The following is a 25,983-nucleotide window of genomic DNA, read 5'->3' as shown; positions in this document are numbered from 1 at the left end:
AGTGGAGAAGCGTCTGAAAAGTGATGTTACAGAAGTATGTTGAAAATTAAGCGTGTTGAAAAGAAATGAAAAGGTCCTCTACATAAATGTCGAGGAGAACAACAGTTTGAAAGTACTGACAACTGAAACGGACAGTTTGATGGGACATGTGTGCAGAAATCAGGGAAAAAATACCCATGATAAAGTCTTATGAGTCTTCATTAAAATATTTAAAAATAGCGTTTTATGAAACGCGTAAACTAGTTTCCCAAGATTAAGCCACTAACGTTGACCCTTAGCGTGGCGCATCAGAGCATCAGAATACCGGCAGATAAAGAAAAAAAAAAAAGAAGTCAGTCGAACTGGCTAGCTAGCTAATTTTTCCTCGGCAAGGAGCTAGATGTATTACAGCAGTAACGGCAAACTGATGTTTAGTTCCTCCCCCAATAGAGAAGGAAAGTAGCTTCATTGGCAATGTCACTACAATGGGCGTTTTCTTTGTAAAATGATCGTGTGTGGTAACCTGGTCACCGCTGACGTGAAGTGTTTGCTTCCTGTGTGCAGCTGCCCCCCGCCTAAGGAGTGCTGCGCGCAGGGCTGCTGCGCCTACAGACCACCCCTGCCTCTGCCGCCTGCCACGAGCTTCGTCTTCTGGAACCACTGGTACTTTGGGTGAGCATCCGACACGTACTCACAGCCAGCTTCTGAGTGCATGCCTCATGATACCAACACGCACACATAAAACCATTTACTTGATACTGAACAAATACAGGGTGACAATTATTGAACTATATGAAGTAAAATAGTCACAACTTCCGAACGGTTTGCGTTTGGACGTTCAAACTGCGCCGTTGGCCGCCTGGCATGATGGAAACTAGCGTGGGTCGATTTAGCGACGAAGTTCACATTCATCTGACTGGGTTCGTCAATAATCAAAACTGGTGCATTTGGGGGACTGAGAATCCGCAATTCGCGATTGAGGAGTCTCCTCACCCTCAATGGGTGACTGTGTCGCGTGGTATGACCAGTCACGGAATAGTCGGTGCGATATTCCTTGATGTTACATGACTACCGAACGGTACGTGAAGGTTCTGGAAGGCGATTTCATCCCCATTATCCAAACTGACTCTGATTCCGACAAGATGTGTTTCATCAAGACGGTGATCAACCCCATCGAAGCAGCACAGTGATGTCCTGGAGGAGCACTTTGGGAACCGCATTCTGGTTCTCGTGTACCCAGAGGCCAATGGCATTGGCCTCGATTCTCCGGATCTGAACACATGCGACCCTTTTTGTGAGACTATGTTAAAGACAAGATGTACAGCAATAAGCCCAGAACCACTGCTGAGGTGAAAACAGCCATTCAGAAGGTCATCGACATTATCGATGTTCCGACACTTCAGCGGGTCATGCAGAATTTCGCTATTCATCTGCGCCACATCACCGCCAATGATGGCATACATATCGAACATGTCATAGCCTAAATCCTAATATCTGCAGTGACGTTTAAATGTTGAATAAAGTATGTGCATGCCATGGTCTGTAAGTAATCTACGTTTTTTTTCAGATAGTTCAATAATTGTCGCTCTGAACATTCGTTGGCAACAGTCTAACCATCGTGTGGAAACAATAAAACGAGATTATGGGCACTGAAATGTGATGAATGTATAACTGAAAGTAACTGAAATGAAACCGAGACACTGAGAACCATAAGGAACCGAAGAACATACACAAGGTTTTGAGAAAAATAGATGTTTGTGAAAATCAGATTTATAGGCAAAGCACCGTTCTCAAAGGTTTGATTTGTTTTCTATCATCCTACATTTCCTATAAAAATTATGTACCCACTTCATACTATGCAATTTAATTAATTTTTAGGATTATTATAATTATTTATGTCAATTCACAAAATTTTCACGTATAGTTTAGTGACAATAGCGTCTTTTTGACTCTTGTGTAGTTTGCAATTAATGTGATACTAGAGTCAGAACGTAAGAACAATGGCAAATGTACCACACACAATTATGGCCGATCACAACACTTCGTGGTCCTCGTTATCATCGTTTTCATTACGCACATTATCTGGCTTGAGGTTCAGAATAACTATCCACTTCACTCATGAAATCTAGTATTTTTCTTAAGTCCTTGTGTCTCAAGGCTTATATTTGCCTTAGATTTCCGTATTTGGGTACAACGTTTCGCAAGGTATTTGCACACTGTAGGGAACTAACAAATCGTCATCTCCCTCGATGTGAATTGAGCAAAATGTTGGCTTCCCTCTACTCCAATTCAGGATGTGTTGGTTTTGTTGTGGTCTTCAGTCCTGAGACTGGTTTGGTGCAGCTCTCCATGCTACTCTATCCTGTGCAAGCTTCTTCATCTCCCAGTACCTACTGCAACTTACATCCTTCTGAATCTGCTTAGTGTATTCATCTCTTGATCTTCCTCTACGATTTCTACCCTCCACGCTTCCATACAAAGCTAAATTTGTGATCCCCTGATGCCTCAGAACATTTCCTATCAACCGATCTCTTCTTATAGTCAAGTTGTGCCACACACTTCTCTTCTACCCAATCCTATTCAATACATCCTCATTAATTATGTGATCTACCCACCTAATCTTCAACATTGTTCTGCAGCACCACATTTGGAAAGCTTCTATTCTCTTCTTGTCCAAACTGTTTATTGCAATTTTATATTTTCTCCTTTCATCAATTAAATTCAATATTTCTTCTGTTACCCAAGGATTTCTACTAGCCCTCGTCTTTTTACCTACTTGATCCTCTGCTGCCTTCACTACTTCATCCCTCAAAGCTATCCATTCTTCTTCTACTGTATTTCTTTCCCCCATTTCTGTCAATTGTTCCCTTATGCTCTTCCTGAAACTCTGTACAACCTCTGGTTTAGTCAGTTTATACAGGTCCCATCTCCTTAAATTCTCATCTTTTTGCAATTCCTTTAGTTTTAATCTACAGTTCATAACCAATAGATTGCGGTAAGAGTACAAATCTGCACCTGGAAATGTCTTACAATTTAAAACCTGGTTCCTAAATCTCTGTCTTACCATTATGTAATCTATCTGATACCGTTTAGTATCTCCAGGATTCTTCCATGTATACAGCCTTCTTTTGTGATTCTTGAACCAAGTGTTAGCTATGATTAAGTTATGCTCTGTGCAAAATTCTGCCAGGCGGCTTCCTCTTTCATTTCTTACCCCCAATCCATATTCACCTACTATGTTTCCATCTCTTCGTTTTCCTACAGTCGAATTCCAGCCACCCATGACTATTAAATTTTCGTCTCTCTTCACTACCTGAATAATTTCTTTTATCTCATCATACATTTCTTCAATTTTTTCATCATCTGCAGAGCTAGTTGGCATATAAACTTGTACTACTGTAGTAGGTGTGGGCTTCGTGTCTATCTTGACCACTATAATACGTTCACTATGCTGTTTGTAGTAACTTACACGCACTCCTATTTTATTTATTTATTATTAAACCTATTCCTGCATTACCCCAATTTGATTTTGTATTTATAACCCTGTATTTACCTGACCAAAAGCCTTGTTCCCCCTGTCACCGAACTTCACTAATTCCCACTATATCTAACTTTAACCTACCCATTTCCCTTTATAAATTTTCTGACCTACCTACCCGATTAAGGGATCTGACATTCCACACTCCGATCCGTAGAACGCCAGTTTTCTTTCTCCTGATAACGACATCCTCTTGAGTAGTCCCCGCCCGGAGGTCCGAAGGGGGGACAATTTTACCTCCGGAATATTTTACCCAAGAGGACGCCATCATCATTTATCCATAATGTAAAGCTGCATGCCCTCGGGAAAAATTACGGCTGTATTTTCCCCTTGCTTTCAGCCGTTCGCAATACCAGCACAGCAAGGCCGTTTTGGTTAGTGTTACAGGGCCAGATCAGTCAATCATCCAGACTGTTGCCCCTGCAACTACTGAAAAGGCTGCTGCCTCTCTTCAGGAACCAAATGTTTGTCTGGCCTCTCAACAGATACCCCTCCGTTGTGGTTGCACCTATCTGTATCGTTGAGGCACGCAAGCTTCCCTACCAACGGCAATGTCCATGGTTCATGGGGGGTGGGGATATTAAGGATATACAATGATGAAGTTTTCAACATGTTGCCATGAACTGTTATTTAAAGTAGCAATTAAGGATATGCTACTTTAAATGGCAGTTCATGGCAACCTGTTGAAAACTTCATCATTGTAAAATTTCTAAAATGTACATTGTGACGACGAACAACTTTTGGTTTGGTTATGAGGTACTTAAGGATTCTGGAATCCTCAGCTCCCATCATACAGTCTGGACTGCTGAAACCATGGAATGAGGGATTATAATGGGACGTGCCTTTGAGAGCTTCCAGTTTTTATGAAGAAATGGATATAACTGTAGCCAGTGAGCTTTGGCTGCTACAGCGATGAAAATTTTGCTTTCAGTCCATATGGAAGTGAATATTAGAGAAATGGGAGAGTTACAAAATGTCCATATATACAACGTAAAGGTACAACACTGAGAAAGCTGGTTCACCGTAAGATCAACAGATGTCAGGAGAATGCATACCTATTACAGTCTCAAAATCGATAACGGTGTGCTTTGGACCCATTTGGTTCACACTGCTTCAGTTATATGAGTATTGAAGATTGGATGGATATTTCTGAAAAACAAATAAACACAATGTTTTTATTTTATAAATGCACATGATTTTTTTAGGGTTGAAATATGTCAACTTCATTTAACACATCGCCTGAACATCGATTTACATATCATCTCACGGAACTCCCTATTATTACCAAAAGTTTTTCAAGTTCTCACTCAGTCAAACCCCTTAAATGCTGTAGGTTTAATGGTTTTATAGCGAAAACGTTGTCTTTCAGTATCCCCCACATAGTATAATCATACCGTGTGAGGTCCCGCGATCTTGGTGGCCAATCGTTTTTACCCCACCTTCCTACCGCTCTTGGAAACTGCCATCCAAAAATGCATATACATGTACAGGGTGTTTCAAAAATGACCGGTATATTTGAAACGGCAATACAAACTAAACGAGCAGCTATAGAAATACACCGTTTGTTGCAATATGCTTGGGACAACAGTACATTTTCAGGCGGACAAACTTTCGAAATTACAGTAGTTACAATTGTCAACAACAGATGGCGCTGCGGTCTGGGAAACTCTATAGTACAATATTTTCCACATATCCACCATGCGTAGCAATAATATGGCGTAGTCTCTGAATGAAATTACCCGAAACCTTTGACAATGTGACTGGCGGAATGGCTCCACATGCAAATGAGATGTACTGCTTCAGCTGTTCAGTTGTTTCTGAATTCAGGCGGTACACCTGGTCTTTCAAGTGTCCCCACAGAAAGAAGTCACAGGGGTTCATGTCTGGCGAATAGGGAGGCCAATCCACGCCGCCTTCTGTATGTTTCGGATAGCCCAAAGCAATCACACGATCATCGAAATATTCATTCAGGAAATTAAAGACGTCGGCCGTGCGATGTGGCCGGGCACCATCTTGCATAAACCACGAGGTGTTCGCAGTGTCGTCTAAGGCAGTTTGTACCGCCACAAATTCACGAAGAATGTCCAAATAGCTTGATGCAGTAATCGTTTCGGATCTGAAAAATGGGCCAATGATTCCTTTGGAAGAAATGACGGCCCAGACCAGTACTTTTTGAGGATGCAGGGACGATGGGACTGCAACATGGGGCTTTTCTGTTCCCCATATGCGCCAGTTCTGTTTATTGACGAAGCCGTCCAGGTAAAAATAAGCTTCATCAGTAAACCAAATGCTGCCCACATGCATATCGCCGTCATCAATCCTGTGCACTATATCGTTAGCGAATGTCTCTCATGCAGCAATGGTAGTGGCGCTGAGGGGTTGCCGTGTTTGAATTTTGTATGGATAGAGGTGTAAACTCTGGCGCATGAGACGATACATCTACGTTGGCGTCATTTGGACCGCAGCTGGAACATGGCGAACGGAAACCCGAGGCCGCTGTTGGATCACCTGCTGCACTAGCTGCGCTTTGCCCTCTGTGGTTGCCGTACGCAGTCGCCCTACCTGTATAGCACGTTCATCCGTCACGTTCCCAGTCCGTTGAAATTTTTTAAACAGATCCTTTATTGTATTGCTTTTCGGTCCTTTGGTTACATTAAACCTCCGTTGTAAACTTCGTCTTGTTGCAACAACACTGTGTTCTAGGCGGTGGAATTCCAACACCAGAAAAATCCTCTGTTCTAAGGAATAAACCATGTTGTCCACAGCATACTTCCACGTTGTGAACAGCACACGCTTACAGCAGAAAGACGACGTACAGAATGGCGCACCCACAGACTGCGTTGTCTTCTATATCTTTCACATCACTTGCAGCGCCATCTGTTGTTGAAAATTGTAACTACTGTAATTTCGAAAGTTTGTCCGCCTGAAAATGTACTGTTGTACATATTGCAACAAACGGTGTATTTCTATCGCTGCTCGTTTAGTTTTTATTGCCGTTTCAAATATACCGGTCATTTTTGAAACACCCTGTATCTGTAGTGCAGTGGAGCACCGTCTTGCTGCCAGCTTGAAGTACAGAGGTATTGCCTGATTTAATGACAACTTCTCTTAACATTGCAAGGTACCTTTCTGCAGTCACAATCTCACAGAAAAAATAAGGGCCTAGTACGTTTTTGCTGCTCATATCATAACTCCAAGAACATTTAGCTTCTCCTCAATGATAAACTGCGTATTTTCAGGAGACCAATGTTAATCGTTGTGTTTAACTCTTCCATTAACCTCAAACTTGCTTCGTCTGAACAAAAATTGTTTTCTGACAGTTAGGATCACTTTCACTGCATATCACACACCACTCACAGACTTCGATCAGGATCGTCACAACTTAGGGCGTGTAGTATTTTACGCTGATAATGTAGTAATGTTTTTACAATTCTCCTTAAGCTCCTTTTGGAAAACTGCTTTTTTTTTAAAAGCTGTTCTTGCAATTTGTTTGGCTGAAGAAACGAACGCCTGTGCAATGAGCTGCAGTAGTTAGGGCCCATTAATTTTGGGCGGCCACTGCGTAGTAAGATGTCGCCTCGAACCTTCTTAATTTTCACGACACCTGTAAACCAAACAAGCACTGTTCTGTAGGCAATTTTCTCTTCATGACGGACACCGTTCACCCTTACAACGTACGTACTTACGAGGCCAAGACTCAGACTGCCACTTGTCAATAGCATCAGTTCTGTTATCACTATTTCAGCAAATTTCGCTGTGCACAGGTTTCGCGATTTTTCAGTGTGAGGCGATATTAATTAATTCAATGAAATTTGACCATGGCCAGAAACGCGAAAGGGTTAACTGACTTACGCTGCATTGGGTACCTTCAAGTAAGATTTTTGATAACATAAAAACGCTGTAAGAATGCTATTTCTTTCTGTTGGCAGTTAGTCATGTATTTTAGGGATCATTTTGCATGGTAGATCGTAATGACATGGTACGAGTCATGTTATATTCACATCACAAATAAATTTGTGCACATAGTTACAGCATGAACATTTTTAAGTTCTTATCACAAAAAGAAAAAAGATGTACAGTTGTGAATTAGTAATTCCTGCCCATCACCTTTTACACACTACAGTAATAGAAATTCTTCTAAGGAATAGAAGTTTTCAAGGAGAAACTTTTTCTCTTTGTTCCCAATTTTTATTTGTTGGTAGTCAGACATTTTGTATCACTATGTACGTAATCAAAAATTTCTTTTTGCAGCATTGTGCACCCATTTTGTCCAAAAAACAGCCTTATTGTAGACTAATGAATGTCACTTTTGCTTCTGGTATTGTAACTATGTACATCCTTGTTCCTTTTGAAATGTAGTGAATTATTTACAGCAAACTTCACGACGGAATAAATATACCGCCAAACAATAGCAAGAATGCCCAACTCCTTAAAGATACAGGGTACTTTTCTGGCTCAATATTATGTAAAAATCGACACCTACATCTTTCAGGCACTGCTTATAATGTATATGTTTCACAGATTTTTTGTTGATATCAGGTATATTTCTAAACAAATTAGAAGTATTTTGAATATTTTTGAACCTGCTTAGGGTTATTAAAAAATTACATAGAAACTGAGGCAATTTTTTTTCCAAAATGCTTCCTCAAATTGAGGTACCATTTAATCCAATGTTATACATTTGAAGGAGATCAAGTTTTTACCAGATATATATGACATGATGGCTGAGTTCTAGACCTATTTAATCCCACATGTATATTACAAGGATAAAAAATATCACATCCTACATTTTAATTTTTATATTATTTTCCTAATAAAAATGTTTTTTTTCTGTAATTTAGTTGAGTCTGCAATAAAGCTTAGGTCTGCTATTTAAATATGGACGATTGCAAGTTACAGAAAAAATTAGAGCAATGCTATATAATTTTTAGGAAATATTTGTACGTGAATTCTGAAAAATACAACTTGCGAGAAATTGTGAATGAAAATTGAGTCCAGTTAAACTGTGCCTCAGAACATTCCTGAAGCACAGTCTTCTTCCTGCACCATTTCTTCATCTTCAAGCTTCCTCTTGGCATTCCTTTTACCACTTCTTGCTTCTTTGGTAACTTGAAGAGCGAATCTTTCAGCTTCATTCACCCGTTGTCTGTCACATGCACTTGTCATGGCCCGGGCAGCTCTCCCTGTCGGATGTTTGAGTTCTCCCTCAGGTATGGGTTTGTGTGTCGTCCTTAGTGTTAGTTAGTTTAAGTTAGATTAAGTAGTGTATAGGCTTAGGGACCGATGACCTCAGCATTTTGGTCCCATACGACCTTACCATAAATTTCCAAATCTTCTGTCACATGTAAGCAATTGATCTTCCATATTAGAGCCACATTTTATGCCTAAATTTCCCAGGACTTCCAACCATCCTATCACTCCATCACTGAAACATATCACTGCATCTAGTACACAAACCTCATAATGTATTTAGGCCTACAAAACATTCTTGGGTAATCTTTCCCATATGCAGTGGTTAAAAGTTTCATTTGTATTCTGAGTGCCCCAATGAAGACATTTACTAAGCAAAACAGGGTAATTCAGGTCTCTAAAAATTGGTTTTATGTCATTCATAACAGGCTCAGGAAGAGAATGCTTATGATGGTATATTTGACCAGTTTATTTTGCTTTTTGGTAGCCACACCAACAATGCTCCTTTAGGGGAAAGTCTGTGAACAGGGTGGTCATCTGTGGACAACTCATGAAAGTAGGTGGCCTGTACAGCTTATCTCATTGCTGCAATATCATTGAGAGGTGAAGGTCGTCTAATGGTCAGTCCATAATAACTCTGAAAAAGGTCTACTTCAGTTTCTGTCAATCTGCCTCGGCCAGACAGAGATTTTCCATTAGATACCAACTTTTCTTTCATTTCTCTTCATAGCTTCCTCAATCTAGCAACCATCCTCTTTTGCACATGTCCACAACATCCCATTTTTGTTATCAAGGCATCACCATAAACATGAAACTCATTAATTTCATTGAAAACTTTAAGAGTCCCCATCGCCCAGGTACTACGTACAGCCAACGTTATAAACGGGCACCGACCTCTGAAATATTTTTAGAGCTCCATCACGCTTCATACCTCCATTGTAACCATTATAATTCTTAGAACACTGATGTTCAATATGTCCTCCAGTGTTACCGTTTCAGGTGTGGCAGTACTTAGATAAGCACTCAACACCAACAACCTTTCCATTCTCCAGAGAAGTAGCGCTTACAACGCAATTCAAGGAACGATGTTCTCGACGTTGTCATGTCCCATCAAGTGCAACAGTTATGTCCCTGGTTCCACTAATATGTACAGTTTCTTATAGTGAACGTTTCATAGATGCTTTAGACACAACCGCCAAGACACATAAAAGTATTTTTATGTACTTCCTGAACCTACTGGGAGGAGGAGAAAGGTCCATCAAACCACAAAACATTTGAGCATCCTTTTTTCCTTTACCTACTGCATGCATTGCATACACTAACTTCATATTCACATCATATGAATTATGCATAATGTTCGAAGTCAGTTACGAGGTAGATTTATTGCAGGGTCTACACAGAACAACTAATTTTGACGCTAAACCCTTATTGCTACTTTGTTGTTCAGTTATTCCCAGACAGCCTACACCATCACATTGTTTACATTTCGCCACATCCTTTATCAAAGAAGATAAGAAGCTCACATCAACAACAACAAATCCACTACAAACAGCGTCATTGTTATCACAAAAATTTGAATCACCAGGATGCGTGCCTTTTGGGAGTGTCTTCCCTGAAGAACTGATACATATGTTACTTTCAACAGTGTAGCTTTCTTTGTTTGGGAACTGGTTACCACGGAATTCCCTTTCATTGAATTTCTTGATGCGTGGCATAGTTCGTATTTATGTAGCACTTGTTCAACAAACATTCAGTAACATTTGAACAAAATGATTCAGCGAAACAAAAATTAAATAAGATAATCATTTGCAGACACTAGAGACCTGCACTGTTACCAATATATACAATATATCGTTCGTATAACAGGAAGTTCACAGTTCTCTTCAAAATAATACTGGTTTCTGTAACAGTAATGAAGGGGGGCATGGCGGCATACATGACAGTAACTTTAAAATTTGGTTTACGTACATAGGTCATTTTTAATTTTAAATCCTATAATCTCCTATATATCTATGTAATCAGGAAAGACTATAGAATTTAATAAAGCCATAAAAGTTTCGATATTTCCACCTTTTATAAGTACCCTTTATCCTTAAACAGATGTCTACGAGATGATTATGGGTGAGCCCTGCATATTCTTACGGAACATTTTTGTGCAAAGAAGGTGTTCTTTCTTAAAGACGAGTTATCCAAGAACATTGTTCCATAAGACAGTATTGAATGAAAATATTCAAGATACGCTAACTTATTGATTTGTCTCTCCTCAAGATTTGCATTCATTCAAAGTGCAAATGTGGCTGAACTAAGTTGTTTTAGGAATTCTGAACTGTGCTTTTTCTAAATGAAATTCTGATCAACATGGACACCTAAGAGTTTTGAAATTTTCACCCTATTTATTATCTCTTCACTATTTGTTACTCTTATCACTGTAGCAGTACCCCTAGATGTGCAGAACGAAATATGTCGTGTCTTTTTAAAATTGAGGGTGAGATTGTTCCGAGACAACCAGTCAATGATACTTTTAAGAACTTTGTTTACCATTTCTTCTGTTTCTGTATTTATACTTGGATTGATTTTAGAACGAGTGTCATCTGCAAAAGCAACTAATTGAACTTGTTGTACATTAGACAGAAGGTCGTTCACATGGATGAGGAACAATAGTGGACCTAAGACTGAGCCTTGATGAACGCCACACCTGATTTCTTCTCAGTCAAAATTATGTCCCTGGAATATATTGGTCGAATTACGAAGTACAACTATCTGCACTCTTTTGTTTAGGTATAACACTCTCCTTTGTTTGGCTATAACATCAGTCCCATACAATTTCAATGAATCTAGCAGAATACTGTGATTCACACAGTCAAATGCTTTAGACATTCGCAGAAAATACCAATCAGTGCCGCTTTATTATTTACTGCTTATTAAATCTGTTGAGTGAACATGCAAATGGCATTCTCAGTAGAGAACTCTTCTGAAACCAAAACTGTGATTTTCTGAGGATATTGTTGTTGCTAAGACGAAATTCTATTCTAGAATACACCATATTTTCAAAATTATTTGAAAATTATGTCAGCAGTGAAACAGGTCAGCAGTTACTGACGTTTCTCGTACCTTCTTTCTGAAAGAGCGGTTTAACAACTTCCTGTTTCTTTCTCTCTAGAAAAATGCCTTTATTTAGTGATGCATTATATATTTAGAATTGGATGGGGTTTATTATATTGGAACAAAATAGGATGAGTTTTCATTTTTGAGAGAATGTATAATTTTCTTAATTTCAGAAGAAGAAGTTGGTGATACATAAGTTCGAATTTTATGAGCGTTACTTTTTCATCATACTGCTGTGATTTTTCTCTTGGACAGTTTGTCCCTGTGCTTTCTACTATACTTAATAGATGATTGTTAAATATATTTGCTACCTGTGACTCATCATTTATAGCCCTTCCATTCAATTCAATAGTGATTTTGTCTTGTTCTGAGGATGTTTGTCCTGTCTCTCATTTCATAATGTTCCATGTAGCCTTTAGTCTGTTATCGTAACTACTGATTTATGATATTATGTGCATGTTCCTTGATTTTTGAATAAGCTTGAGTAGTAATTTGAGTATTCTTTATAGTGTGCAACTACTGCACGATATCCACTTGTTCTTGTTAAGATGATATACTTCAATCCCTCTAGTGATCCATGGTGTTTTAAATGTTGTTTATGTCCTTTACGATTTGCTTATACAGAAAGCTATTTGCAAATAATGATATGAATTTATCATGTGTAAGGTGTCAGGCAAATCCCACACCTTCCATGAAAACCCTGACATGATGAGCAAATCCAGCAGTATGTCACATAGCTCCGAATAAATCGTGACATTAAATTAACAAAAGTAATACGATCAACGAGTGAGCAAATGGAATACCACAGACTAACACAAGAATGCCTAAATGCATGTCATACCTTCCCTCCGTGAAACAGACGCAGTTCCGAGGGGAGAAACGAGAACAGAAGCCGAGAACAGAACCGTGTTAAGCTAGAAGGCCCTACGATAAGGGACAGACACCCACGTTGCCAGCCAACCGCCAAGACCACTCTCCAGCCCATGTTAAAAGATAGAGTCCTCCAGAAGAACAATATAGATCTTACGATAACACTAAAAGGGCCACAACAACTGCAAGTTTTAGCGTGAGACATTTTCGTGTCCCTGTTATGTTGCAAACATTAAAAGCATTGCCCCACCAAGAAAAGTATAACGTTTCTCATTGGATAGACAGAATTTTCTAGGCGGAGCTTAAGGTTAACATTGAGACCCTTATTGGTCAGTTGAAAACACAGCCAGATAGCTTTTTTTAAACCAACTTCGGTAAATTGTAGCAAGGAGAAGTTAGGAGAGAGTTGCTTTCGAGACGGCGAGCTGTATGGAGCTGCACCACCCGCCGCCCCCTGACGCTGACTAACCACCGACAAGGTAATGAACGCACGTGATGCCGCATAATAGCGCATAAGGCTTCACTCAGAACTGCAGAAGTCTCATCTGTTACACCCCCTTTTTATGTAATACTAGTGTTGATCGTCAATTAAATCTCATGGTGTTGACATTTGCTACTTGAAGTAAAAATCGGAAATGCGAAGATTTTTCTGTTACATAATTATTGAGAAGCCACATCAGCCACTGTAATTTACGACAAGTTAGATAAGTAATTAAAGATAATTGAGGGTCACTGTAGACCATTTTGATAGTTTTCTCTTTTGTGAAACTTAATTTAAACTTAGATTATAGATGTGATATGGCATAGGTCATCCTTCAATCCATTGTAGAACTTGGAAACCCATTCAGGGAATATTCGTTCTCAGTTTTGTTGAACGCACTCGGTTTCTATCATCCTGTATCAAAACATTTCCTTTTATCTATAGTGCAATTTATAAACAATATTTTGTGAGTAAAATAAAATTTCCAATGGTAAACTTAACTGCTTTTTCGACGTTATTTTACCAGCTAACTAAAAATAAGAAAGCCTTGAACCCCTTCCACTAAATTTGGTTAGTATTAAGATTCTTTTACAGGGAGTGCAGTGGAGCTGAGGCTGAAATCATTAAGTTTTTGGTTATATCGTCGCTAGTCTCACTAAACTCTTCTGAACTCTACATGTCATGTGTGGTCTGGTGTCTCCTTACCAGCAACAGGTCCTAGGTTCAAACTAAAACGCTCAGGGCGTCGTTGCGCGAAAGTGGTAGGGAGACACGACTTAGAACAAACAGACACCACACAGAATGTTAGACACGGAATAAATAAAATTTTATATTACAATTTGGTTCATTATAAATTTAATCCCACGTTATCTTATGTAAACTGTTCTTAATAACATTTGTCCTGGAATCATTAATTATTCTAGCTGATTCTTGACTTAACTTTGAGCTTCACTGAAAAAAATATATATCCCCATATATACGACAGTTTATTACTGAGATCAAACTGTGAACTCCAAATTAGGTTTCCAAATAATTCTCCCTATCAGAATCCTTTTTCAAATCTTCACGGAAGTCAGCACAGACGATTAACTGCTACATGCTGTCTGACAGACAGCACAGTACGGAATCAATATTCCTCATAAACAGTTCGAAAAATCCCAGTGAGGTTAAAATTGAACCATATTTCAGTATTAATTCATAAGCACACACTTCTGTGTGCTGACAACTACAAAATCTACTTGTCTCAATATTTTTGAACTTGTGTTCTGTCTTAATATATGTAACAATTCCTCCTTTTCCCTTATTAGTTCTGCATTAGTACACGGCTATGGTGTAAACTTTTATGTTCTTGTTGTTGTTGTGGTCTTCAGTCCTGAGACTGGTTTGATGCAGCTCTCCATGCTACTCTATCCTGTGCAAGCTTCTTCATCTCCCAGTACCTACTGCAACATGCATCCTTCTGAATCTGCTTAGTGAATTCATCTCTTGGTCTCCCTCTACGATTTTTACCCTCCACGCTGCCCTCCAGTACTAACTTAGTGATCCCTTGATGCCTCAGAACATGTCCTACCAACCGATGCCTTCTTCTGGTCAATTTGTGCCACAAACTCCTCTTCTCCCCAATTCTATTCAATACCTCCTCATTAGTTATAAGATCTACCCATCTAATATTCTGCATTCTTCTGTAGCACCACATTTCGAAAGCTTCTATTCTCTTCTTGGATAAACTATTTATCGTCCACGTTTCACTTCCATACATGGCTACACTCCATACAAATACTTTCAGAAACGACTGCCTGACACTTATATCAATACTCGATGCCATCAAATTAATGTTCTTCAGAAACGCTTTCCTTGCCATTGCCAGTCTACATTTTATATCCTCTCTACTTCGACCATAATAAGTTATTTTGCTCCCCAAATAACACAACTCCTTTACTATTTTAAGTGTCTCATTTCCTAATCTAATTCCCTCAGTATCACCCGACTTAATTGGACTACATTCCATTATCCTTGTTTTGCTTTGGTTGATGTTCATCTTATACCATCCTTTCAAGACACTGTCCTTTCCGTTCAACTGCTCTTTCAAATGCTTTGCTGTTGCTGACAGAATTACAATGTTATCGGCGAACCTCAAAGCTTTTATTTCTTCTCCATGCATTTTAATACCTACTCCGAATTTTTCTTTTGTTTCCTTTACTGCTTGCTCAATATACAGATTGAATAACATCGGGGAGAGGCTGCAACCCTGTCTCTCCCTTCCCGACCATTGCTTCCCTTTCATGCCCCTCGACTCTTATAACTGCCATCTGGTTTCTGTACAAATTATAAATAATCTTTCGCTCCCTGTATTTTACCACTGCCACCTTCAGAATTTGAAAGAGAGTATTCCAGTCAAAATTGTCAAAAGCTTTCTCTAAGTCTACAAATGCTAGAAACGTAGGTTTACCTTTCCTTAATCTTTCTCCTAAGATAAGTCGTAGGGACAGTATTGCCTCACGTGTTGCAACATTTCAACGGAATCCAAACTGATCTTCCCCGAGGTCGGCTTCTACCAGTTTTTCCATTCGTCTGTAAAGAATTCGTGTTAGTATTTTGCAGCTGTCACTTATTAAAGTGATAGTTCGGTAATTTTCACATCTGTCAACACCTGCTTTCTTTGGGATTGGAATTATTATATTCTTCTTGAAGTCTGAGGGTATTTCGCCCGTTTGATACATTTTGCTCATAAGATGGTAAAGTTTTGTCAGGACTGGCTCTTCCAAGGCTGTCAGTAGTTCTGATGGAATGTTGTCTACTCCCAGGGCCTTGTTTCGACTTTTTTTATCAATTAAATGCAGTACCTCTTTTGTTACCCTAGGATTTCTAACAGGCCACGTCTTTTTACCTACTTGATCCTCTGCTGCCTTCATTATTCATTCCTCAAAGCTACCCATTCTTCTTCTACTGTATTTCTACTTCACTAATTCCCACTATATCTAACTTTAACCTATCTATTTCCTTTTTAAATTTTCTAACCTACCTGCCCGATTAAGGGATCTGACATTCCAAGCTCCGATCCGTAGAACGCCAGTTTTCTTTCTCCTGATAACGACATCCTCCTGAGTAGTCCCCGCACGGAGATCCGAATGCGGGACTATTTTACCTCCGTAATATTTTACCCAAGAGGACGCCATCATCATTAAACCATACAGTGAAGCTGCATGCCCTCGGGAAAAATTATGGCTGTTTTTCCCCTTGCTTTCAGCCGTTCGCAATATCAGCACAGCAAGGCCGTTTTGCTTAGTGTTACAGGGCCAGATCAGTCAATCATCCAGACTGTTGCCCCTGCAACTACTGAAAAGGCTGCTGCCCCTCTACAGGAACCACACGTTTGTCTGGCCTCTCAACAGATACCCTTCCATTGTGGTTGCACCTACGGTACGGCTATCTGTATCGTTGAGGCACGCAAACCTCCCCCCACCAACGGCAAGTTCCGTGGTTCATTGGGGGGAACCTTTTAAATGTAACTTATTTAAATGACAAATAAATGGTGCAGTGTGAAGTGTTGATGACAAACGTTTCTAGATGGCAGGAAAAAGTATCTCTCGTTTTGCAATTAAATTTCCCAGTTCATGGTAAGGACATAGAAAGTGGTAGCTATGTAGGATGTATGTCTAGTGCTTATGTCTAGTATGTCTAGTATGTCTAGTATTGCATCATCAGTTATTTTGCTCCCCTAATAGCAAAACTCCTTTACTACTATGTGTGTCTCATTTCCTAATCTAATTCCTTCAGCATCACCCGGCTTAATTAGACTACATTCCATTATCCTCGTTTTGCTTTTGTTGATGTTCATTTTATATCCTCCTTTCAAGACACTATCCATTCCGTTCAACTGCTCTTCCAAGTCCTTTGCTGTCTCTGACAGAATTACAATGTCATCGGCGAACCTCAAAGTTTTTATTTCTTCTCCATGGATTTTAATACCTACTCCAAATTTTTCTTTTGTTTCCTTTCTGCTTGCTCAATATACAGATTGAATAACATCGGGGAGAGACTACAACCCTGTCTCACTCCCTTCCCAACCACTGCTTCCCTTTCATGCCCCTCGACTCTTATAACTGCCATCTGGTTTCTGTACAAATTGTAAATAGCCCTTCGCTCCCTGTATTTTACCCCTGCCACCTTCAGAATTTGAAAGAGAGTATTCCAGCCAACATTGTCAAAAGCTTTCTCTAAGTCTACAAATGCTAGAAACGTAGGTTTGCCTTTCCTTAATCTTTCTTCTAAGATAAGTTGTAAGGTCAGTATTGCCTCACGTGTTCCAACATATCTATGGAAGCCAAACTGATCTTCCCAGAGGTCGGCTTCTACTAGTTTTTCCATTCGTCTGTAAAGAATTCTTGTTAGTATTTAGCAGCTGTGACTTATTAAACTGATAGTTCGGTAATTTTCACATCTGTCAACACCTGCTTTCTTTGGGATTGGAATTATTACATTCTTCTTGAAGTCTGAGAGTATTTCGCCTGTCTCATACATCTTGCTCACCAGCTGGTAGAGTTTTGTCAGGACTGGCTCTCCTGAGGCCGTCAGTAGTTCCAATGGAATGTTGTCTACTCCGTGGGCCTTGTTTCCACTCAGGTCTTTCACTGCTCTGTCAAACTCTACACGCTGTATCATATCTCCCATTTCATCTTCATCTACATCCTCTTCCAATTCCATAATATTGTCCTCAAGTACATCGCCCTTGTATAGACCCTCTATATACTCCTTCCACCTTTCTGCTTTCTCTTCTTTGCTTAGAACTGGGTTTCCATCTGAGCTCTTGATGTTCATGCAAGTGCTTCTCTTTTCTCCAAAGGTCTCTTTAATTTTCCTGTAGGCAGTATCTATCTTACCCCTCGTGAGATAAGCCTCTACATCCTTACATTTGTCCTCTAGCCATCCCTGCTTAGCCATTTTGCACTTCCTGTCGATCTCATTTTTGAGACGTTTGTATTCCTTTTTGTGTACTTCATTTACTGCATTTTTTATATTTTCTCCTTTCATCAATTAAATTCAATATTTCTTCTGTTACCCAAGGATTTCTACTAGTCCTTGTCTTTTTACCTACTTGATCCTCTGCTGCCGTCACTACTTCATCCCTCAAAGCTACCCATTCTTCTTCTACTGTATTTCTTTCCCCCATTCCTGTCAATTGCTCCCTTATGCTCTCCCTGAAGCTCTGAACAACCTCTGGTTCTTTTAGTTTATCCATGTCCCATCTCCTTAAATTCCCACCTTTTTGCAGTTTCTTCAGTTTTAATCTACAGGTCATAACCAATAGATTGTGGTCAGAGTCCACATCTGACCCTGCAAATGCCTTACAATTTAATACCTGGTTCCTAAATCTCTGCCTTACCATTATATAATCTATCTGATACCTTTTAGTATCTCCAGGCTTCTTCCATGTATACAGCCTTCTTTTATGATTCTTGAACCAAGTGTTACCAATGATTAAATTGTGCTGTGTGCAAAATTCTACCAGGCGGCTTCCTCTTTCATTTCTTTGCCCAAGTCCATATTCACCTATTACGTTTCCTTCTATCCCTTTTCCTACTACCGAATTCCAGTCACCCATGACTATTAAATTTTCATCTCCCTTCACTATCTGAATAATTTCTTTTATTTGATCATACATTTCTTCAATTTCTTCGTCATCTGCAGAGCTAGTTGTCATATAAACTTGTACTACTGTAGTAGGTGTGGGCTTCGTATCTATCTTGGCCACAATAATGCGTTCACTATGCTGTTTGTAGTAGCTTACCCGCATTCCTATTTTCCTATTCATTATTAAAGCTACTCCTGCATTACCCCTATTTGATTTTGTGTTTATAACCCTGTAGTCACCTGACCAGAATTCTTGTTCCTCCTGCCACCGAACTTCACTAATTCCCACTATATCTAACTTTAACCTATCCATTTCCCTTTTTAAATTTTCTAACCTACCTGCCCGATTAAGGGATCTGACATTCCACGCTCCGATCCGTAGAACGCCAGTTTTCTTTCTCCTGATAACGACATCCTCTTGAGTAGTCCCCGCCCGGAGATCCGAATGGGGGACTATTTTACCTCTGGAATATTTTACCCAAGAGGTCGCCATTATCATTTAATCATACAGTAAAGCTGCATGCCCTCGGGAAAGATTACGGCCGCAGTTTCCCCTTGCTTTCAGCTGTTCGCAGTACCAGCACAGCAAGGCCGTTTTGGTAATTGTTACAAGGCCAGATCAGTCAATCATCCAGACTGTTGCCCACATCGTGTTTGCTCGGCACCCTTCATATCGGCTTCTCTGTTTTTCTTTATTTCTGCCAAAGCCAGCGACCTTGCAGTTGTAGTGTCAGAATTGCGTGGTGAAGCTAAACGTTGCTAAACGTTGCGCCGAGCGCCGATTATGTCAGCATTTCCTCTCACACGTCTCCGCCTACCATAAGAACCAGTCTTGTCATTTAGATTTTTGTTCGTGATTTTCAGCAACTGTTTTTGAAGAATGCTGATGTGAAGAAACGGCACACTGGTGCAATCAGTCTTTTTCTTTTGCGCCAAATATACTTGCTTCAAAGAGAAAGACTGGATCTGTTTCCACTGAGTGAAAGTAAAAATATGTTCCACTTCAGTTCTTTCTTCCCAAGGCACTGGTCTCACTGTCTCCCGTATCGCCAGCGTGCTCGGCCTTTTGACTAGCCCCGGACGAATTCGCAGTAATTATGGGATCCCCGAAAATTGCGCCAGCCCAAGATATCGAACAAAGATAACTACAGACAATGAAGGAAAGGCAACTGCACCACAGCTCATTTAGTCAGGCTGCGCCATAAATTTCCTTTCTTAACAGTTCGGCTCAGTGCTTCCTCATTAATTACTTGATCTGCCCATGTAATCTTGAGCATTATTCTGCTGTACCACATTTGAAATTCTGTTCTCTTTTTTTCTGAACCATTCATTGTCCGCGTGTCACTTCTGTGCAAGGCTACACGTCACACAAACATTTTCAGGTAAGACTTCCTAAAACAAGTTCCTATTTGATATTAAAAAACTTCTATTTTTTTCTTTGAGAAACTTTTATCTTGCTATTGCTTGTCTGCATTTTATATGGTCTTTACTTCAGCCAACATTATTTATTTGGCTGCCCAAACAGCAAAACGCATCGACTACTTTTACCGTCTCATTTGTAAGTCTAATTCCCTCATCATCTCCAGATTCACTTCGCGTACGTTCCATTAAATCTTTTTACTTTTTTTCATGTTATAACCTATTTTTAAGACACTATGCATTCAGTTATGCTGCTCTTTCAAGTCATTTGCCGTCTCTGATAGATAGTTTTTATTTCTTCTCCCTGAGCCGGCCGGGGTGGCCGAGCGGTTCTAGGCGCTACGGTCGCAGGTTCGAGTCCTGCCTCGGGCATGGATGTGTGTGATCTCCTTAAGTTAGTTAGGTTTAGGTAGTTCTAAGTTCTAGGAGACTGATGACCTCAGAAGTTAAGTCCCATAGTGCTCAGAGCCATTTGAACCATTCTCCCTGAACTTTCTAAATTTCTCCTTAGCTTTATTTGTTGCTTGACCAATGTACATATTGAGTAACATTTAACAGGCTATACCCCTGTCTCTCTCTCTCTCTTCTCAACCAACGCCCCCGTTCACGATCTCCAGTTCTTGCAAGTGCAGTCCTGTTTCTATACGAGTTGTAGATAACTTTTCGCTGCTTGTATTTCATCCCTGCAACCTTAACTTACAAAGGGACCATCAGACTTAATAATCACGGATTTTGATGAGTCTTATGTTATAGAGGAACCTGTCCTGAGTACCAGGCTAATGGCTTTTCATGCGACAGCCCCAGTTTCCGATAAAATCGATGCTACTTTCATGCGTAATGTTTCAATCAAGCAAGTGTGGAGTAGCGGTTAGTTTTCGCAGCTACCACGTTGGTGGCGCGGGTTCAAATCTCACATGTTTATTTTTTTATTTTTTCAATTTCATGTACAGAATATTATTAAATACATAGTATATGTCTTGCAGAACTATTCAAAAGTTGTCATTTTAGCGGCAGTAATTGCAATAATGAATCAACCACTGCAGCATACTTTTTCAAATGTGTTTCCCGTTAGTTACAGAATAGATTACAGAGTCTCATTACTTGCTATCACTCGCATCTCTTGCTGTGCCAGAACAGAATTGTGGGTGATATTCGTGTGCAAGCAACTGGAACACGAATCCGTTGAGCACCTATTTCCGATATCGTATGACTGGAGGGCTGGATTGTTAAGCGTCGAGGCTGGAATGGAATCAATGTAAAATTTCTTTAATGGGTTTCAGCAGTAAAAAAATCAAGGACCCATCGCCCGCTGTATGATGGCAGGAAGCAAACGCCGTCTGTCCTGACAGGGCTCTGGATCTTGGCCGACCTCCTAGGAAGACCTCCCGCAAGAGCAGATGGTGAGACTTGAACCCAGGTCAAACGTGCAACACGCTGCAGCAAGACCCTTGAAACTAAGGCCAAAATCACTACTTTCGTCCTGGAATTAACTTAGTGCAAATTTAACAGCAGGCTTAACAGCTTAAACTCCCAATGAACAGTTTTTTTTCTTTTTTCTTTTTTTTTTTTTTTTAATCGGCCCCGATAAGTACAAATATCACAGCACAAGAAAGGGCGCTAGGCCACTTCAGTACTAAGGTAAGGTTTTAACCATCAAACTCATAAAAGGTAGGCAAAACAGGTTCAAGCTTTAGAAACAATATTCTTACAATTTAAACTTAATAGTGGCCAAGCTCAAGACTGCTAAATTAATCTAACAGGACTCAGATTTAGCAACAAGGCTTTTAAAACTTACTACACTAAACTTAATACCGTCCAAGCTCCATGACCACTACATTCAAACAATAAATTACTGCTGCCCAGACGCGCTATACGCTCACAGGTCCACAACCGCAACGCGATAGTTTCAGCTTAACGGTGCGTAGCAACGCAAGCGAGGCCGAACACTAGCCAGGCTGTAACAGTGCAGACACTAAGGCGCTCCCCAAAACAATGTTAAATAAGCCCGTGTAACCGTACCCAGCTCAGCAGTTGCGGTCAAGCACCATTACTTAAAATTTACTAGCTGCGGCGGTGCACCACTATACTATTCAACAGAAACGAAGCGCTCCACCGCAATACAGCCGCCACAAAGGACAACATACACACTTTATAATAAAAACTTTAGAACCAATTCAAAGGAACAATACGATAAAAGCCCCGGACATACAACACCCTAGGACGTTGTGACCACACAACACAGCGCAGGGACGTCTCAACTTTCCAACCTTTCCGCTTTCCTGGAAAGTCTTACAGTTAATCCGGATTTGAAATCTCTGCCTTATCGTTATATTATCTGAAATCTTCCAATGTCTCCAGGTTTCTTGCATTATCTGAAATCTTCCAATGTCTCCAGGTTTCTTGCATGTGTACTCTCCCCTTATGCGGTTCTTCCACCAAGTATTATCACGGATTAAACTGTACTCTGTGCAAAAGTGTGCCATGTGATTCCTCTTTCCTTTCATACTTACAAGTTCGTGGCGCCCTCCATTGGTTCTGCTGAAATTCAGTATGGTGTTACCCTACCCTTAGCCTCGATGACAGCTTCCACTCTCGCAGGCATACGTTCAGTTAGGTGCTGCAAGGTTTCCTGGGGAACGGCAGCCCATTCTTCACGGAGTGTTGCCCTGAGGAGAGGTATCGATATTGGTCGGTGAGGCCTGGCACGAAGTCACGTTCCAAAACATCCCAAAGGTGTTCTGTAGGATTCAGGTCAGGACTCTGTGCAGGCCAGTCCATTAAAGTGATGTTATTGTCGTGTAATCACTCCGCCACAGGCCGTGCATTATGAACACTGCTCGATGGTGTTGAAGGATGAAATCGTCATCCTCGAATTGCCCTTCAACAGTGGAAAGCATTAAAACGTTAGTGTAGGCCTGTGCTGTGATAGTGCCAAGCAAAACAACAAGGGGTGCAAGCCCCTTCCATGAAAAGCACGACCACACCCTAACACCACCGAATTTTACTGTTGGCACTACACACGCTGGCAGATGATGTTTCCGGGCATTCGCCATACCCACACACGGCCATCGGATCGCCACATTGTGTACCGTGATTCGTCACTCCACACTTCTCCACTATTCAATCGTCCAATGTTTACGCTCCTTACTTCAAGCGAGGCGTCTTTTGGCATTTACCGGCGTGAAGTGTGGCTTATTAGCAGCCGCTCAACAATGAAATCCAAGTTTTCTCACCACCCTCCTAATTGTCATAATGCTTGCAGTGGATCCTGATGCAGTTTGGAATTCCTGTATGATGGTCTGGATAGATGTCTGGCTATTACACATTATGTCCCTCTTCAACTGTCGGCGGTCTCTGTCAGTCAACAGACGAGGTCGGCCTGTACTCTTTTGTGTTGTATATATCGCTTCACATTTACGCTTCACTATCGCATCGGGAACAGTGGACCTAGGGATGTTTAGGAGTGTGAAATCCCACATACAGACGTATGACACAAGTGACATCCAATCACCTGGCCACGTTCGAAGTCCGTGTGTACCAGACAGTAGGTGGCAGCACAGTGCACCTAATATGAAAAACGTATGTTTTTGGGGGTGTCCAGATACTTTTCATCACATAGTGTACCATCCAATTGTGGTTGCACGTACACTATGACTATCTGGATAGCTAAGCCACTCAAACGACTCCACCTCAATGAAATTAGTGGATCGTGGGGGCATTATTTACTACAGAGTTTCAAACGATAGGCAAATATAAATTGTAACAAATACATAACTACGTGCGTGTGCAAAGTCTTCAATGACCACTTTGTCTCTTTAGAGTAGCAAATGGAACAGGCTTTGCTTCAGCCGCTTCTTCTTTTCCTTCTTACACTTCTTCTACTTTACCAATGTCCTCGTTCATTTCGCATGAAACAGACAAAATTTAATGGTTAGTCAGGCTACCACAGACTTCTACATGATCGTCAAAATGTACGAAATCCTCGAATTTCACTGTTTCTTCTAAATCAGGAAGAAGCTTCCAGGTATCTTATAAACTCAGTCCATTTCTCCACTCATGTGTTGTTGATAATGATGCTGTGGTAACTTGATGAATCGGCGTTCTTGAAACTGATGAAGGAAATCGCTACGATAATGCTTTATCGCTACGAAACTGTTGTTTGAGCGTCGGAGCACCTTTAATGCTATACAACACCATCACATCGGCCTTTGCGGTACAACTAGAAATTGAGATTGTTCCCTGATCAAGTGGTTGTATTTTCCCAGTGGGGTTTAAAGGGAAAAAAACGAAATTTCACATCATCCAGAGATAGGGGGTTATTGTGAACTGCGGAATTTTCCAGAAATAGCCTGGTGTGATGGTTCCTCTGAAAGAGAACGGCCGACTTCCTCTCCTAATCCGATGAGACCGATGGCCTAGCTGTTTGGTCTCTTCCCCCTAACAACCCAACCTAGAAATAGCAGGATTTTTTGCGTCTGTTTTGTCTCCTAATTTCTCTGCCCAGGCTCAATACCCAGTCATTGAACAATTATGTTGTCATCAACGATTTTTTGTTGGAGTGATAGGAAATGATCTGATATTTTTGAAACAAGTAGCATTACCAGCTTTTGCTGTCATAAGAGGTTTCAGTTTCCGTTTCCTGTCCATGTTTATTGGAGCTATAACGTTATCCCTTTTTCCTTATGTTTCCCCCATTATATTTTTCGTGCTCAAAACCAAAAAGGGAGGAAGACGCCTGAAAAAAGTTTCATTTCATCAGGTATCACCGTGTTACCAGAATAGTGATCTGTTGCGGGCTTCCAAGTTCATTTTTCTATGCCAAGCAATCTTCGAGATCACTGCTCACTCTATCTCCATAAGTCATCTTGGAAACTACTTTAATGTCTTTTTTTAAGTTAGTGAGCCACCTATGTTGTTGTTGTTTCTTCATCACCCATCACCTACTACAACCTACATCCTTCTGAATCTTCTTAGTGTATTCATCTCTTGGTGTCCCTCTACGATTTTTACCCTCCACGCTGCCCTCTAATGCTAAATTTGTGGTCCCTTCATGCCTCAGAACATGTCCTACCAAGCGGTCCCTTCTTCTCATCAAATTGTGCCACAAACTCCTCTTCTCCCCAATTCTATTAAATACCTCCTCATTAGTTATGTGATCTACCCACCTAATCTTCAGCATTCTTCTGTAGCACCACATTTCGAAAGCTTCTATTCTCTTCTTGCCTAAACTACTTATCATCCACGTTTCACTACCATACACGGCTACACTCCATACAAGTACTTTCAGAAACGACTTCCTAACACTTAAATCTATACATCATGTTCATAAATTTCTCATCTTCAGGAACGCTTTCCTTGCCATTGCCAGTCAACATTTTATATCTTCTCTACTTCGACCATCTTCAGTCATTTTGCTCCCCAAATAGCAAACTCCTTTACTACTTTAAGTGTCTCATTTCCTAATCAGCATCGCCCACCTTAACTTGACTACATTCCATTATCCTCGTTTTGCTTTTGTTGATGTTCATCTTATATCCTCCTTTCAACACACTATCCATTCCGTTCAGCTGCTCTTCCAAGTCCTTTGCTGTCTCTGACAGAATTACAATGTCATCGGCGAATCTTAAAGTTTCTATTTCTTCTCCATGGATTTTAATACCTACTCCGATTTTTTCTTTTGTTTCCTTTACTGCTTGCTCAATATACAGATTAAATAACATTGGGGAGAGGCTAAAACCCTGTCACAAATCCTTCCCAACCACTGCTTCCC

General features: G+C 40.4%; 1 protein-coding gene across 1 annotated transcript in view; it reads left to right on the top strand.

The window, feature by feature from the left end:
• The window catches only part of LOC126355462 (protein enabled homolog), a 501,028-nt gene that overhangs the window by 359,920 nt on the left and 115,125 nt on the right, over positions 1–25,983 (top strand). The window contains exon 3 of the mRNA XM_050005778.1: positions 544–651. Coding sequence (XP_049861735.1) covers positions 544–651 — 108 coding nt within the window. The remainder of the gene's footprint in view (positions 1–543; positions 652–25,983) is intronic.

The sequence above is a fragment of the Schistocerca gregaria genome, chromosome 3 (genome assembly GCF_023897955.1).
Source record: "Schistocerca gregaria isolate iqSchGreg1 chromosome 3, iqSchGreg1.2, whole genome shotgun sequence".
Lineage (NCBI taxonomy): Eukaryota > Metazoa > Arthropoda > Insecta > Orthoptera > Acrididae > Schistocerca > Schistocerca gregaria.
This window is presented reverse-complemented; position numbering and strand designations above follow the sequence as displayed.